The sequence below is a fragment of the Ixodes scapularis genome, unplaced genomic scaffold (assembly GCF_016920785.2).
Source record: "Ixodes scapularis isolate PalLabHiFi unplaced genomic scaffold, ASM1692078v2 PGA_scaffold2__306_contigs__length_199485367, whole genome shotgun sequence".
Lineage (NCBI taxonomy): Eukaryota > Metazoa > Arthropoda > Arachnida > Ixodida > Ixodidae > Ixodes > Ixodes scapularis.
This window is the reverse complement of record NW_024609857.1, coordinates 191151372-191166192: the sequence shown is the minus strand read 5'-3', so window position 1 is coordinate 191166192 and position 14821 is coordinate 191151372. Positions and strand designations below refer to the sequence as shown.

Sequence of the window (14821 nt, the reverse complement as noted above, 5' to 3'; positions counted from 1 at the left end):
AGGAGTATTTTCGTTGAAGCTCAAGTAGTATTCGTGCAAATTTCCAATATTTATTTCATTCTTTACTATTGTAAATAGATAAATAAATAAAATTTTGAATCCTTACTAATGCCAGTTAGAACCCTGCATGCGAGATCACTCCTTTTAGTTACACTTGTGCAGCAGACCGCTTTCCAAGGTATGAGCTTGTGCAATGAAGTCTGTGCATATTTGCAACAAGGAGACCTGCAGGTTCATGCAGGTATGCTAGTATACCATTAGAAGATGAACATTTATAGATGTTTCCAGAATGCGAAACATACATACAGGACGCACGAAGCTGTATGCTCAGAAGCAATGCATTTCAAAGTGTTTGTTCTTGGATGCTGTTCTCAAACTTCCAAGTATCGAAGAAACATTGCACCACCTTACTTTGATACTTTATTTTAGAGGTGACACTATGTTACACTGAGCGTATTCTAAGTCGGTACACTTGGGTGCCTTTGCCTTCTAAAACAGTCTTTCCCACAAGTACAACTTGACAGCACTTTGAACGAGCCTAGCACATCAAAGTTGCACCAAAATCTCGTACGGACCAAATCAAGAGTGAACAGAGGAAAATACGGGCAATCGGAAGGAATACTTCACGATATCCAGGCTACCAAAGCGCAAGCCAAAATATTGCTCCTGTATTACCTTGATATGTTGTCTTTGACAGCGACAAGAATCAAGCCAAATTTATCACCAAGTGGATATGGTCAAACACAAAAACAAAATTCACCCTGTTACAGTTGTCTCCACATGTTTGCATATGTCATCCAAGCCCATGTGAGATCATGTTTCAAGCCCAGTGTGTGTAGGCCTGTACCAAATCTTGTTTGGACATCATCGGTCTGATAGACAGCAAAAGCTGTCTCTCCAGTAACAATAATAAACAAACCACCAGTATTACATGCCCATGAATGCATCTAAAGCACGGGCTCAACCTTAGGACAAACGTAATATAATACCACACATCTGTCAAACGCAAGCGCCTTCAATAAAACTGCAGAGTATCACTCCGACTAATGCCAAAGGCCGTGTAGCTAGACACTAACACGCAGAGCATATCTCACTCGAGCCAAATATTATCAGATCAAGAAAGCTCACCAAAACTGAGCGCCGAAACAAGTCAGACCCCCTTCAAAAACGTAGCAGACAAGCACTTTATGAGAGGGCTTGAAGAGGTCAGTAATAAGACGTGTGGACGTTTTAAGCGGCGGCTGGTTCTTGTATGCAGCCTGAGGTAGCTGTCACTGGTGACGACACAGGTACTCTATTTACAAACTAACAGCAGGCGGGTTGCTTCATATCCACTCCTAACAAAACAGGCATTGCACAACTGAGAATCATTGTCGGGATAAGTTTCGGTTGCTGGGCCAGTCTGACTTAGCACTTGCTTCTCTTGTCTGCAACTGTTAACTGCCCCGGAGTTTTAGACGAGCAGCAAATGCGTAGTACAGTGCAAGTACTACATCGCTCACGAAATAGGGGGGGGGGTAAAACAGACTTAGCCAATGGTATCAAGTCAGGCTGCATAACTGACGACACTCGAGTGGAGTTGGGCAAAAATGTGACACCGACAAGCACAGCTTTCAAAGCAAAGGTTTGCCGAAGTCATATTTTGACACATTTCTTTTCTTTAAACCTCACTACACTCCCAAGCATGCTACTCCTTACCTCATACACAATTCTAAAATATTTCTTTTGTTTTTCTAACTTTTGTGACTGTAAATCATGTAGCCTGCCTAGCATGTGTCTGATAGACAACCCTGTCAGTTAACAGATGCACAATGACCATATCAGTTTGCAGTCTGGAAAAACGAATACAGCAAATGGACCGACCGTAATGTGGAAGTTTGTCTCCAACAATAATCAATTGTGACAATGCTCGTTTTCCTTCCTCTCTTTAATGATGCCCCCCCCCATCGCACACCTCGACCGGCTTAATGCTAAAGACAACCCCACACGACAGGAAGACACGAAACTCTTCCCTGGGCATTTCCGCTTCTTGGGTCTCTTGGAGAACCGAAACAAAGATGACCAGCTGAGGTAGCAGACGGCGTGTCTGTCGGTACCGGACGTATGCAATGAGGGTACTCAGATTCCAACGTAGTATACCAGTTGGGTGGCTTTTGGGTCGCTATTTACAGTGTGTACATTCCTGCGAGGATACACATAATTCTCTGCATTCTTTTTTTTTTTTTTTTTTTACATCGTGAATCTTACAGACACGTCTTCTTCACGTGATGCATAGTGGTTTCCGAGAAAAGATGCTGTCCTTCCTCCCCTTTCCCGCGCTTGCAGCCTGCCGCCGTACCGTCACTTTTGGCCCGCGCCATTGCCGAAAATTCGTTCGGTGAGTATTCTGTGCTACGAGCCGGCCAAGCGACAAACGTAACAAAATGAGTAATGCAAGATTCCTTGCACGTATGAGTATGCATATATATAATATATATATATAAACAGAGAGGTAAAACAATATCACCGCTTCGATCATATGACTGCAAAAAGGAAAGGAGAGTGGCGTGCTACAGATCAAGCCAACAAACAATTCCAAAAACCCTTAAGAGCCGACTCAACAAACGTGAACTGCTGTACAAATCCGTGCACCATAATGCAAACCAGGCACATACATGTCAAAAAATGCTTTCAGAAAAAGCAGCACTCCTATTTTTCACACTGCTGACTGAGCCAAAGAAAGGAATCAAAGAGGGCTACAAATATCTATGCAATGCGAAGGCCACAAGTGCACTTCGAAAGTCACCATACCGTCCACACCTGAACTCGATCCTGTAAATGAAAACCTTGCTTCACAAAAAAAAAGTGAGCTTTTGAACGAAGCAAAGCGGTTTAAAACTACAACGGCCATCATCTTTACCGGGCTGATCGGCACAGAACAGATCTAATAACTGAACTCCTCGAAAGAGAAACACTGAGTCAATGACAGTAACCATACGCTACACCTCCGCTGCTGAGGAGTTGCCCTGTACAACGTATTTTGTGGAAAGACTGTCTGTCGATTGTGTTGAGGAAGGATAGATCAGCAGAAAGACAAAGCTTGCAAGTCAGTGACATTTGAGCCAAGCACAGCCGCTGGCAGCACTACGAAATAAAAAAGAAAAGGTCCGCTTTCAAAAATATTCTGCAAGTTGAAACACTGCTCGGGATAGGAAACAATTGGGTGCACAGCAGGTCCATGACCAGAATCTTATAACCTCTGCACTGCACTGCTCTACAGCAGTACAAATATCTCATTTAAAAGAAACATTGATAAAATCAGGATTTCCACTAAAAAGGAACACCTTTCCCAAAAAACCGAGATATCTAGAAAAAAATTAAGAAAATCTTTGTAACATAGAGTTGCTGGCTTCTCAACAATGATCGAGCAAAGTCGACTTTGCACTGGCCTAGATTTCGAAATCGGCTCTTGACCTTTTCTGTCATAAAGCAAACCCGTAAAATTGCCAAGGAATAAAATGTCCCACCTCTACCGTACAAGAAAGAATGCTAGAGAGAGGTAAGAATGCTAGAGGTAGGATTTTGTCATGCTCCACATCAACCAAATGGTATTGCACACAATGCTTGAGCTGCCAGAGAAACTATAAACTCCTTTAAAATGCAATAAAATCTAAAAAGCTTTTTCCCAAAGCTGAGGTGCTCAATAAAGAATTTTGATTATATTTTCCTAACCGAAAATATGTGAAAATTTATGCCAAAAGCAATTGGGAGCATTCAGAACACGAATTAACACAGTGCAGATGTCTGAAAGAGACAGCGCATTACTCGAACAGAAATAGAACCTTTTTGCAGAAACACCCAACGGAGCATGAAGAGGTAAATGAAGAAATGAAAGATTGGGATTTCCGCGAGACGCTCCAATATCGCCGACGGAAGCCCCCATCCCATCCAGAACCTCCTCCGGAACAGCGTGTCGCAACAAAAACCATCACATTCCCTCCTCCGGGCAACCTCAAGGTACGCCAGGCCGCACACGACGGGTGGGCGGCAGGAGCAAGATACTTTGCGTCGGCGGCAGGCGGGGAGAGGCCGCTAGAGCATGTGGTTGCGCATGTGGCAGTTGAGGGCGTTCTTGAGGGAGAACTTCATGCTGCACACCTGGCAGCGGTAGGGCTTCTCCCCCGTGTGCGTGCGCATGTGGCAGTTCTTGTTGGACAGGTCCGAGAAGCGCTTGAAGCACACCTCGCACTGGTAGGGCTTCTCGCCCGTGTGGATGCGCACGTGCCGGCGCAGCGTCGAGGAGCACGAGAAGTCCTTCTTGCAGTAGTCGCAGCAGTGGAGGCGCGCCCGCCCGTGCGACTTCTTGTGGCTCCGCAGCTCCGTCACCGAGGGCAGCACCTTCTGGCAGACGTTGCACTGGTGGATACGGGGGCTGGCGTGGATCACCAGGTGGCGGCGCAGCTTGTACGGCTGTGAGAAGCCCTTCTGGCACACGGGGCACCGGTGGGGGGACGACCCAGACGGTGTGGCGCCCGACGACGACTCCGGAGACTCGACGGCCTCTGGCTCCGGCACGGACAGGTCTGGGGTCGGCATCGCGGTTCCGAACACGGCCGGGAAGACAGGTGCAGAAGCGGGCGGCACTGCGTCCCCGAGCTCGGGCTCGACGGGCAGCGAAGAGGCCTCCTGCCTGCGGTGGACCAGGAGGTGGGCGCGGAGGTAGCGCGCCTGCAGGAATGTCTTGCGGCAGATGTCGCACTGGTACGGCTTCTCGTCCAGGTGCTGCAGCCGGTGTAGCTTGAGGGAGCCCTTGCGGGTGAAGGTCTTGCTGCACACCTCGCAGCTGTGCAGGCGGCGCCCCGTGTGCACATACATGTGGGCCGTCAGGTGGCTCAACTTCGTGAACTGCCAGCCGCAGACGCGGCACACCAGGAGGCCCGACTCGCCGCCGTTTGCCACGGGTGAGTCCGGAGACGCCAGTCCCGCGCCGCCGTTCTGGTAAGGCAGCAGGTTCAGGTGCGGGTACATGTAGAACTTGAAGTAGTTGTCTAGGAGTGGGGAGCAGCCTGGCATCAGCAGGTTCCCCAGGGGGCTCTGGAGCGGAGGACACTGGAGGAGCCCCAGGGTCCTGTCCTGGTCCAGTCTTCCCTGGCCGTGGTTGTTGCTGTTAGTGCTCTTCAGGTTGAGGGGGCGCTCCGAGAGCTCCGCTTTGACCTTGACCGGAGGCATCTTGAGGTCAAGGGGCATGTCATTCTCGTTGGCGCCACCGGGGAAGCGCGCCGCCTGACGGGCGGTGGCCATCTTGGCTTGCCTTCGGAAGAACATATGAAACAGGTGGCGACTGTCCTTGTGGAGCCGCGAGTGGTGCTTGAGGGCCTGCTTCCAGACGAAGCCCTCCCCGCATGACGAGCACCGGTGGATGCTCTTGAGCATGTGGTACACCTGGTGCCGCAGGTACTCGGAGAAGTGGTCCAGGGCGAGGGTGCAGCGGCTGCACTGGTAGGGCGGCTTCTTGCGGTGGGCGGCCATGTGCCGGAGCAGCGTTTCGGGCAAAGCGTAGCGCCGGCCACAGTGCTCGCAGCAGTAGGGCTTCACGCCCGTGTGGATGAGCAGGTGGCGGTAGAGGATGCCTCGCGACCGAGTCTCGTATGGGCACAGCGGGCACAGGTATTGCAGCGCCATGCTGGCTGCCTCAGGTCACCGGGTTACCTCTGCGGCGACGCGAGCAAAGAGAAAATGTTCCTCGGACTCGGTGCTCTGCCGTCCAAATCGGACAATAATGGGGACTTGAACGACAGAGACCGGAGAAGCCTCGCAACTCTAGGCAATATTTTTTTAAAGGCATTAGTGGAGCTTAACAACGAACATGCCCCCTAACAAAATATAAGCTGGCTTTCCAAAACACCAAAATGTCTTTTCCTCAAGCCAGCTGTACAGGCAGGTCGGTTCGAAGTTCAGATGCAACCGTAAGAGCAGCTACGAATGCCACAATGGACCTACAAAATTTTACAAAGTAGGGCAAGAAAGTATAATGTTTTCGGTAACAGTGGGATTAACAAAGCTACAAGTGAAGCACCGACTACTGTACAGGTTGACCCTCCCAAGGTTTCGTCGTTATTAGACTATTCTTTGAGTAATATATACGCGAGATGGGCATAGCATCTGAATAGATTTAGCATGCCTGGACACAATGAGATTACTTATATCACACCTTTTGCGTGTTTTATGATAAGCTCAACTTAATGTAAGTAAAAAAATGATTAGGAACAAAAGTTTTACACGAACAGCACTGGGAAATATGTAAGTTCGATCTGAAAATAATCATCTTTAGAAATGAGATAATCATCTCGACACCGAATCGTTAGGAAGATACACAAAAAATTCGGATGAAAAGAAGCAACACACGGAAAACGAACGACTAACAGCTAGTACAGCGTGTTAGAGCAACGAGAAAGTTGATAAATCATCCAAGTTCCGACGCAATTACCAAAAGGTAAAAAAAAAAAAAAAAAAAAAAAAATTGACGAACCATGTTCGGTCTGTACAATGTTCAGATTATTCAACTCGAACCGACTAAGCCCTCGAACGAAGAGAGAGAGAGAGCATCGCGGAACTACAGGTATAACGGCAAACAAAATCAAGCAGGAAAAAGCGTGCCCGAAGTTATCGATACGCAGCCCCGCACAAAAGTCACAGCTGCGTCGAAAGATTCGCACGGCTGCACCCGACGCCACCAAAAAACACCCCACCAACACCGCCGAGTAAAAGCGCCCCGATTCTGCACAGCCGCCGCAAAAGAGCGAGCGCGTGCTTCGCCGCAACACACGCCCTCGCGCGCGCACGCGGTTATGATTAATAACGCGGCGGCAAAAAGGGGCTCTCCGCGAAACCTTTTAATGCGTTCGCCCACTAATCGTCGGACGCACGTAGCGACCGCACGGGCAGATCCTGCACGATCAAATTTCCCCTACCCCGAAGGAGCCCAAGGGGGCCACCGAAACCGTTTCTAACGCAGCGCGCATTCAAAAACGATGCGCCGCATCCATGTTTTCATAGCCATATATCGCCGCATGCATTCCAGAAACACAAATTTCCTCAAACGGGGGAACAAAGAAAAGCGCTTTTTTTTTTTTCCTTTAGCCTAAGGTTTTTTTCTTCCTACGCCTACGGCGACGGCCCCGAGTTGCCTTCGAAAGCGACAGAGAAGTCCGGATCGAGCGCGATCATAGCGAGCCATGCGTCCCAAGCAAACAACGGGCGCATGCAGAGCATCTGTTTCAAGCCCTCTAATATCAATACAACGAAATGCGAATCTCATCTACTTATGTACACTTACGAGTCAAAAATATATTGCTTGCGGCGATGACGATTTGACTGCTGCGCTCGAGACAAGCCCGCCCTCCGAGCCGCGGAAAATATTCGGAAAAAGCCGGTTTGCCGGGCTCGAAAATAAAAACGCGCAATTTTACGCAGCCTGTTGATGGTCCGACTTTTTTATTTGGTTTGTTTTAAGATAATATTTAAGCTCGCTGGTTTCTTTCGCGCTTACGAAGCTGCGGCGGTTGGGGAACAAAAGAAAAATTGATTTTCTGCATGGATTATCATCTTGCGATGCTGGGTTCGTCAGCTGGAGTTATCCGGTGACGATCGCGAAGTAAACAAAATCGTGATACTCTTTCTTTTTTCTCGAAAGAACGTCGCGTACTTCCCAATAAGTTACGACAGAGCCTCGCGGGAGGAATTTAGGTGTTCTCGATTGACGTTGTCGCTGGAAACTTGGCCAAAGTGAGCTTGCCAAGTTTATTTTGAGCCGTTGCGCGTTCACGGCTGCGGGGGAGCTCGAGAGCTGCCGTGTGCGATATTCCCAAACTTCCTAAGCGTTCCAGCAGTTCCAGCCGCTGTTATGCTAGCGCAAGTTTTCCGCAACACAAAGTCAGTTCTTCACCTTTTATGCAATTCGTTAAATCCGAGCAAAGGTCGTATGGGCCCCGGCCTCTGGCAGGCAGGCCCGTTTCAGACCCGCCCGTAGCCCAAGATACTAACTACTCTGGCATCCGACATTTTCACCCTAAAGAGACTCGCGGAAGTCAGCTGCGAAGATCTCGCGGATGCCCTCCCGTTATTTAGTACTGGATCTTGCATGCTGCCGAGTGACCGCTGCTATGCTTCGCCCAGTATTGACTCAGCACTACCCCTTAATTACCAATTACTAAAGCATAAAGTGCTTTGGCGTCAAAAAAAGCGTTCCGGAAGTTTCGCAAACGGCAGCTACTGTCGAGTTGGCCAGCTGCACAGTTGATTTCGCCTTTCGGTCCAGCTGCGTCACGACGTGTTGTTAGATGCACGCCTCCGTGTCGCGTGTCAACACGCCTCGCGCTTCAGCTGGGTCGACCGCAGCTGAAGGACGAACCCCTAAATACAATCGGAATGAAAATGGGGGAAAAAAAACTTACCTTTTCGATGTAGCCACTTCCAAGCTAGCGGCCCTCTAGTCATGGAGATTTTATTAAAGACAGATGTATCCTAAAAGTACTTCGCGCTGTAACTGCCGTTCCGGCAACGGTAGAATTTTCTTCTGCAGTTAGTCGCAATACCTGCCAACAGCGAGAAAGCTACAGCTCTTTCTAGCAGTCTTCGACGATTTCATCCAGGACTGCTATGAATCTACTTGTGCTACAGCCTGCTGAAAGTGAAACCAATTTTCTTTTTTTTTTTTCTCTGTAGGGGGATCAAGATGCTCGTTCCAAAATCACTTCAGAGGGAATTCTTTACAAATTTTGGAATGCAAACATCATCTGCCTCTACTCATCACTGTGCATGCCTTTTTACAACGGGAGGAAGAGAGAGGTTTTAGCCCATCATGCAGCATCATGTAGCGGCTTTCATTACTACAACTCGTTCCTTCAACCGCAAGGTTTTCACAAAACCTTGGATGCGAAGAGTTTAAAAGCAGCCGGTATCCACCAAAGCACCAAAAGCATCCACCAAACCAACGTACATGGCAAAAGCCGGCACCATAGCCACTTCTTCATAATCCGAAATAGGTTGGTACCAGGGACGAGGACTTTTAAGCGAAACTGGTTTTGAAGATAGACTAGTTCCAGGAAAAAAAACTGGCCATCACTGGGTTTACTGTGCTAGACAGCAACATGGCAGCACCCATGAGACAGTCAAGGAATGGGGTGTTTGGGGGTGTCCAGGAAATTCTCCAACAACCCCAGCCTCCCTATGGTTGTCGGGAAGATTCTGTCCTCCTCAAAAAGGACGCACACAAGAAAACACATCTGATCAAGATTTTATTCATTTGCTGCTACTGTATGGTATGTACAGTCCTATTTACAACAACTGGACAACAGATTTGAGATGATGCCTTCGGTGCAGGTGTCCAATCCTCCAAACAGCACCTTTTCTTTTGTTTAAAAAAAAAGAGGGAAAAAAAAACAAAAGTCACGCTAGTCCTATGGTGGAAAACAATTAAAAACGCGGCTTCGCCTCACACTTTTCCAGATCCGGGAAGCCTCCAGAGTAGTCTATGGAATGCCGAGAGGCGTTCTACGCACGTTTCTTTCCTCCTTTTAAGCGGCAATGGCAGCAAAACTGTGGTGGCACCACTGATTCCTTCGTTTTACATCGCACCCTTTCCAGCCTATGGCACAACACACATCTCGACACACACACACGCACGGTGCCGCACATGCGGTCGGTGGTTCTGAAAAAATCCATGAGCAATCGTAGAAACGCACCAGGTACAGGTCTCTCTCTCTTTCTTTCTCTCACTCGCCGCACATTTGACGAGTCACGACTTTCGCCGGCGGCACGGCGCCCGAGGAAAAGAAGACGCATGCGCCGGACGCGGCGCGAGTATCATCGCACAGGCAAAGGCGACCCTAGGGACAAAGAGAAGACGTTTACGAAATAACGGGAGGCTGAACGGCATGCAGGTAGGAAGCTTTTGGAGGCGACATGATGCCATCAGAGGTGAAGCCAGAAGTGTGGAGGGACACGCCCTCAACGATCACCTAAACCAAGAGACGCTATTGGATGAAAAAGAGAGCTAACTTGGCACAAACAGCTGTTTTGGTCACCCTCGGGGAGGGTGACAAAAAAGTCCGAGGACACCGAAGCACTTCTTACGAGTTGTGAATGCGAAAGCATGCCGCCTGCGACGTATTGCTTCCGCATCGCGCTGTCGAAGGGCCTAGTCCTCTTGCCGCTCGAAACACTTTGAATCGCGATCTGCTTGCACCTTAAGCTTTCGAAAGGCTCTGCTCTGCCTCCTGGCGCGTTGCACGGCCGCTCGCTCTGCCCACCATGTATTCGGAGATTTGACAACGATGGTGGATTTCGCTGCCTGCCTCCTCGCTCGTGCTACGTTACTCTGCACCCTTGGTTTGTCTGCGGTGTACTTGTGTGGACGGGCAGGTTTCGCTACTGCCGAGGTAACGCTCATGTTCGTCGGTGTCGAAAGGAGCAGAAGCGGCCAAGCACGTGCCACCATGTTCCTTTTTACTGGGGCAGGGCCCGCAGTGCCATGGGATGGCGTACCTTGAAACTATGACGTGCGCCAGTCAATGGGAGCCTCGTTCTTTAAAACTATGACGCGCGCCAGCCCAATGGGAGCCCATCCATCAAATCGCTGCTTCAGACTACAAGCTTCGCACCAAAAGGACTGGGGAATTTACGTGCTGTTTGGCGCGGCTTCAAAAGCTGATAACGCCAGTTCGCTCCATGGGACCAGTTAATGCTTTCGCATTAAAACAGCTGTTGGTGCCAAGTCAGCTCTCCTTTTCAACTAATGGCATCTCTCGATTTTGGTCATTACTGGCGCATGTCCCTTCCCACTTCTGGCTTCACCTCTGGTGGCATCATGTCACCTCCAGAAGTTTCCTACCTCCATGTTGAACGGGGGCACACCGCAGTGGAGGGCAGGGCTGTTGCTACAACTGTAGTCGTGCACGTGTTGGATGGACTGCTTGCTCGGTCTGTGCAATACAAGGGGGTTCGCTACGAAAGCCTAGCGACGCCGGCTTCTCGTCCTGTTCGAGTGCGTCGAAAGAAGGGCGTACTTTGATTCGACACTCGCGCGGCACTCCTCGACGCTGGCTACACTCCCGACCTTGAGCGTTCCGTCACGGACGTTCTCGACGACAAAGCTGGTCGGGGGACGCCGTGACCTTGGGCGGACGACGGGAATGGTTTGCGAGGAGTCGGGGCGCAGGGGTGGCCTGGCGAAAAGCGTGTGGGATGGAACTTGCATGGTGGACGCAAAACTGACTTCTTTCGTCTCTCGACGGCTACGCGCGGGTACAAAAATCTAAGCTGGTTCCGCCGTTACCCGCTTGGGCACAGAACGGGGCATCTTGAGCACACGCCCTCCCAGGCTGTCGGGGGTGCTAGCAAACGGCTCCTACTCGACGCATGCTCGAAAAATGAACTCTGTGCCTCGTCACCCACGTTGTTTGAGCGCGACTCTCGTCAAAAATCCTGCAGCTATGTCGATGGCCTAGTGCCGTTCCCTACGGTTACGACACAAAAAATAAGAAGTGTAAAAGGAAACGAATGAAGCGTGCGACAGACCGCATCCTCGTTTCGTTTTGCTCAAGCCCCCGCGAGTTCCGCAAACCGACTCATAAGCGGGGAAGAATGTCTGGAAGAAAAACTGGTTTCCGAAATTAAGTTACGTTCGAGAGACCAAAAGCGGCGAGATTGGGGGGAGCAGAGGGGACAGCAAAATAAAAAGGACGCAGGAGTCGAGCCCGGCCTCTTCGAGAGATCAGGGAGTCATCCCCGGAAGGACGTGACTTACGAATACACATTCCACACTCACACACACATACAATCCACGTGTGCGCATGTGGAGAAATAGCGACATGCACCGACGCTTCTTTCTTCCTCCCTTTGTTTCCGCGTAGTGTATAAAGGACGAGGTCGGTTCGACAATGCCACTTGGTTTCTCGCCTCGTCCGCTTAGAAATGAAAAGAAAAAAGATTGTTCCTTTCGTGCTCCTGCCCTGAACAGGGAAGAAGCAGGTCGCGCGGCCTCCCTCAAAGGGAGGCACGTAACAAAAAAAAAAGAGGGAAGCACCTTGTGAGACATTCTCGCATGGGGCGCCTTATTGCGAGGATCGCACGTGCGGGGGAGTTGCACGCAGCCCGTCGAGAAAAGGGCGCCGGGGAGTGGCCAGGCGCCGAGGGGGGACGGGGGCGCGACCGAGCGATCGACTAGGAGCCACTTCGCTTCTCTCTTCGCCGCGGCGATGGGCGAGGCGCAGGAGACGGGGCGAGGGGGCGGCCTTTGGTTACAGCGACAACACGTTGCGGTCGTTCCAGAGACCTGCGACAGAAGAGGGGACACACCAATGCTCACAGTGCCGACACACACCCTGCACATCCGCATTGCGTCCACCTTCGTGGAAGCCTGGCACTACTGTGGTGTAACGACCGCAATGCCACCTTCACAGAGAAGCCCCCAAAAGGCAAATAAAACTGGAGGGCCGGCACGGGGCACCGTGGAGTCGCTCCCCGCAACCACGTGTTTAAAATGTGGCGTTAAAATTATGTATCTCGGATTTCACAACTTCGATTAATCGACGGGTGTCTCGGAAGGCCTACGACTTTGAAAATATCTTGTGCGCCATGCCGCCGCTGTGCGTGACCGTGGAAAGGAGTGAAACGAGACCCAAAGCCTCGATTCTAGACCAAAGTTTTTGCTTGCAGAAAAATAAGCGGATTTAGTGTCACAAATCCTTTTTCCGGGTGGTGGATCCCTTTCATACATTTTGCTAGAGTAAGAAATCTTGCAAGCATTTATACCTTGTCAGTAAATTTAATAAGCTGTGCCTATTAGCGTAGCGTTAATAAGCTATGCTTAAAGAAATTAGCGGCAGAAAGGCTCGTGATATTTATTTCTATGTAGCGATTCACCGTCATTTTTAACAATGACCAAGCAAGCTCCGTGAATTTCTACATTCCAGCTCACCTATGTGCATACCCATGCGTGACCTAAATATTTTCGGTGGTTTTGCTTGTTTTAAGGGGTGACCATGAATCCCTGCTCTTTGGTCTCTCAAACAGTTGCATCTTTTGTATATTTTTGTATATTTTTGCCAGCATTTTGAAACATTGTGAATATTTTAGAGCACTAAAGAGAGGAATACATGAATGACGATAATAATCCCTGCAGAAGAGAGGGGGAACAAGAGGGACAAAGGATAAACACAAATCTCCAAACACAGCTAGGTGATTGGAACACGACCGAAAAAATCTGCTCAGTCCTGGTATCGAACCAGGGACCTCTCCATTTCCAATGGAGCGCTTTACCAACCGAGCTAACCAGGGGTTAGACGTCAGTAGAGCAAACTGGTTTTATCAGCTGCCACCAGTCTAGCACGAACGAGGGTGAACAGCCTGCATTTTTTAAAATTATGACGATAATGAAATTAATGCAAAAATGCAAGCGAGCTGGACAAGTGCCCAGCTCGCTTGCACCTTTGCACTAATTGCATTATCGTCGTAGAGGAATACATTCTTCTTTTTATTACTACTACTATCATTCTAATCTCAAATGCCAGCTGAAACAAGCAGAGACAGTCTAAACAAAGGTTCACATCACCAAAAAAAGCCTCTATAAATGGCATTTCCCACTATCCTTTAGCTATGTTTTTTTTTTTTTAAGCACTGGGGAAGCTGTGCTGGCATTTCTGTACCTTGCAAAAAAAAAAAAAACTCTGACATCAGGTATAAAAATGCTCAAATGAAGGAAGCAAAAAAAAAAAAAAAATAGACGACGAAAATACTTCTTAATTGCATTGCAAAGTTCGGGCTACAAAATAAGCACTTGGCTTTTTTAAATTATTTTCCCAGTACACGGATTCTTGTGAAACGAATGCAAAGGAGCATTTCAAAACTAATTGGGGCTTGGCAGCGAGCCAAGTTTTTCGAATCCCAGGCAGGTAAAGTTTCACAGACATCTTGGCTCTCAAAAAGCACTCCTAAACAAAGGAAATTTGGGGTCTTTGTCCCTCTCTCCCTCTCTCCCACATGAATGAAGAGAAGTCCAAGCAAAAGCACAGCTTTCATCTGGCACCAGAAGAGCATGAAGCACTACGAGCAGTGTAATTATGCATGCAGAGGAATGCCATACATGTCACTGAATGCCATTGGGCACCCCTTTTCCCTCAACAGAGACTCGATAACTTAAAGGACTTTACTGGATTCACCAGGTCATAACAAATTCTGTTCACCCATTTTTTTTAATTTTTTTTATTTGAGTCGGGTGAATTGTCATTTACATAAACAAGGTGGAAGGTGACTATGAGTGTATTGAATGCAGGCTTCATTAAGATAGGCATGCATCCAGCATGCAGCACTACCAACCAAGTACCATTCGAGCCACAATAATGAGTTTTAGTATTGCATATACAAGTGAACTCAAGCACTGTATGCTTGCCTTAGCATTGCATGTTCCACACTGTGTGTGTGCAAAGCCCAAACTGCAGTCAAACTGGCGCATGGCGACAACGCGCATGCGCCAAGCGCAGCACACAACGCCAATGTAAGTGCGCGGCGCTTGCGTTTGCTCTTGTACACAACACTAAAACTTTCTAATAAGTATAACAAGTGGGAAGCAGGGACCGTGTTGGAGAGGGCAATGGTAAAACCCGAAGGATAAAACACACTGAAGGGAATGAAAACAGACACACACAGCTCTTTGTGTCACTCTGAAAAAGCTGCAGTGTCAGTTTTCGTCCCTTTAATTTCATTAGTTATATTCATTCAGTTTTACCAATACCGAGGATACCATGTCAGCACAAACGATCCAGTATCACACTGTGGCAACATG

The 14821-nt window shown here is 48.9% G+C and overlaps 2 protein-coding genes across 8 annotated transcripts in view; both read right to left on the bottom strand.

Annotated features, from left to right (window-relative positions):
- Window positions 1-408: 408 nt before the first annotated feature.
- LOC115317105 (zinc finger protein 91) lies at window positions 409-7343 on the bottom strand. Of its 2 annotated transcripts, none has more exons than XM_029976648.4 (2): window positions 7316-7343; window positions 409-5690 (listed from the first exon to the last, which is right to left on the bottom strand). In XM_029976648.4, the coding sequence occupies exon 2, from the start codon at window positions 5659-5661 to the stop codon at window positions 4072-4074; it is 1590 nt and encodes a 529-aa protein (XP_029832508.3). In that variant the 5' UTR covers window positions 5662-5690; window positions 7316-7343; the 3' UTR covers window positions 409-4071. The 2 variants fall into 2 exon arrangements, with proteins under 2 accessions (XP_029832508.3, XP_029832507.3); XM_029976647.3 differs by lacking the exon at window positions 7316-7343 and adding an exon at window positions 6509-7291.
- A 1915-nt stretch (window positions 7344-9258) lies between these two features.
- The window catches only part of LOC8024895 (cyclin-dependent kinase 16), a 155737-nt gene continuing 150174 nt past the window's right edge, over window positions 9259-14821 (bottom strand). For all 6 annotated transcript variants that reach the window (XM_029976652.4, XM_029976650.4, XM_029976651.4 and 3 more), the window contains one exon: window positions 9259-12313. Coding sequence is in view for 4 of the 6 variants with exons in the window: in XM_029976650.4 (XP_029832510.1) it covers window positions 12279-12313 (35 nt within the window). In the remaining 2 variants the exon portion in view is untranslated. The remainder of the gene's footprint in view (window positions 12314-14821) is intronic.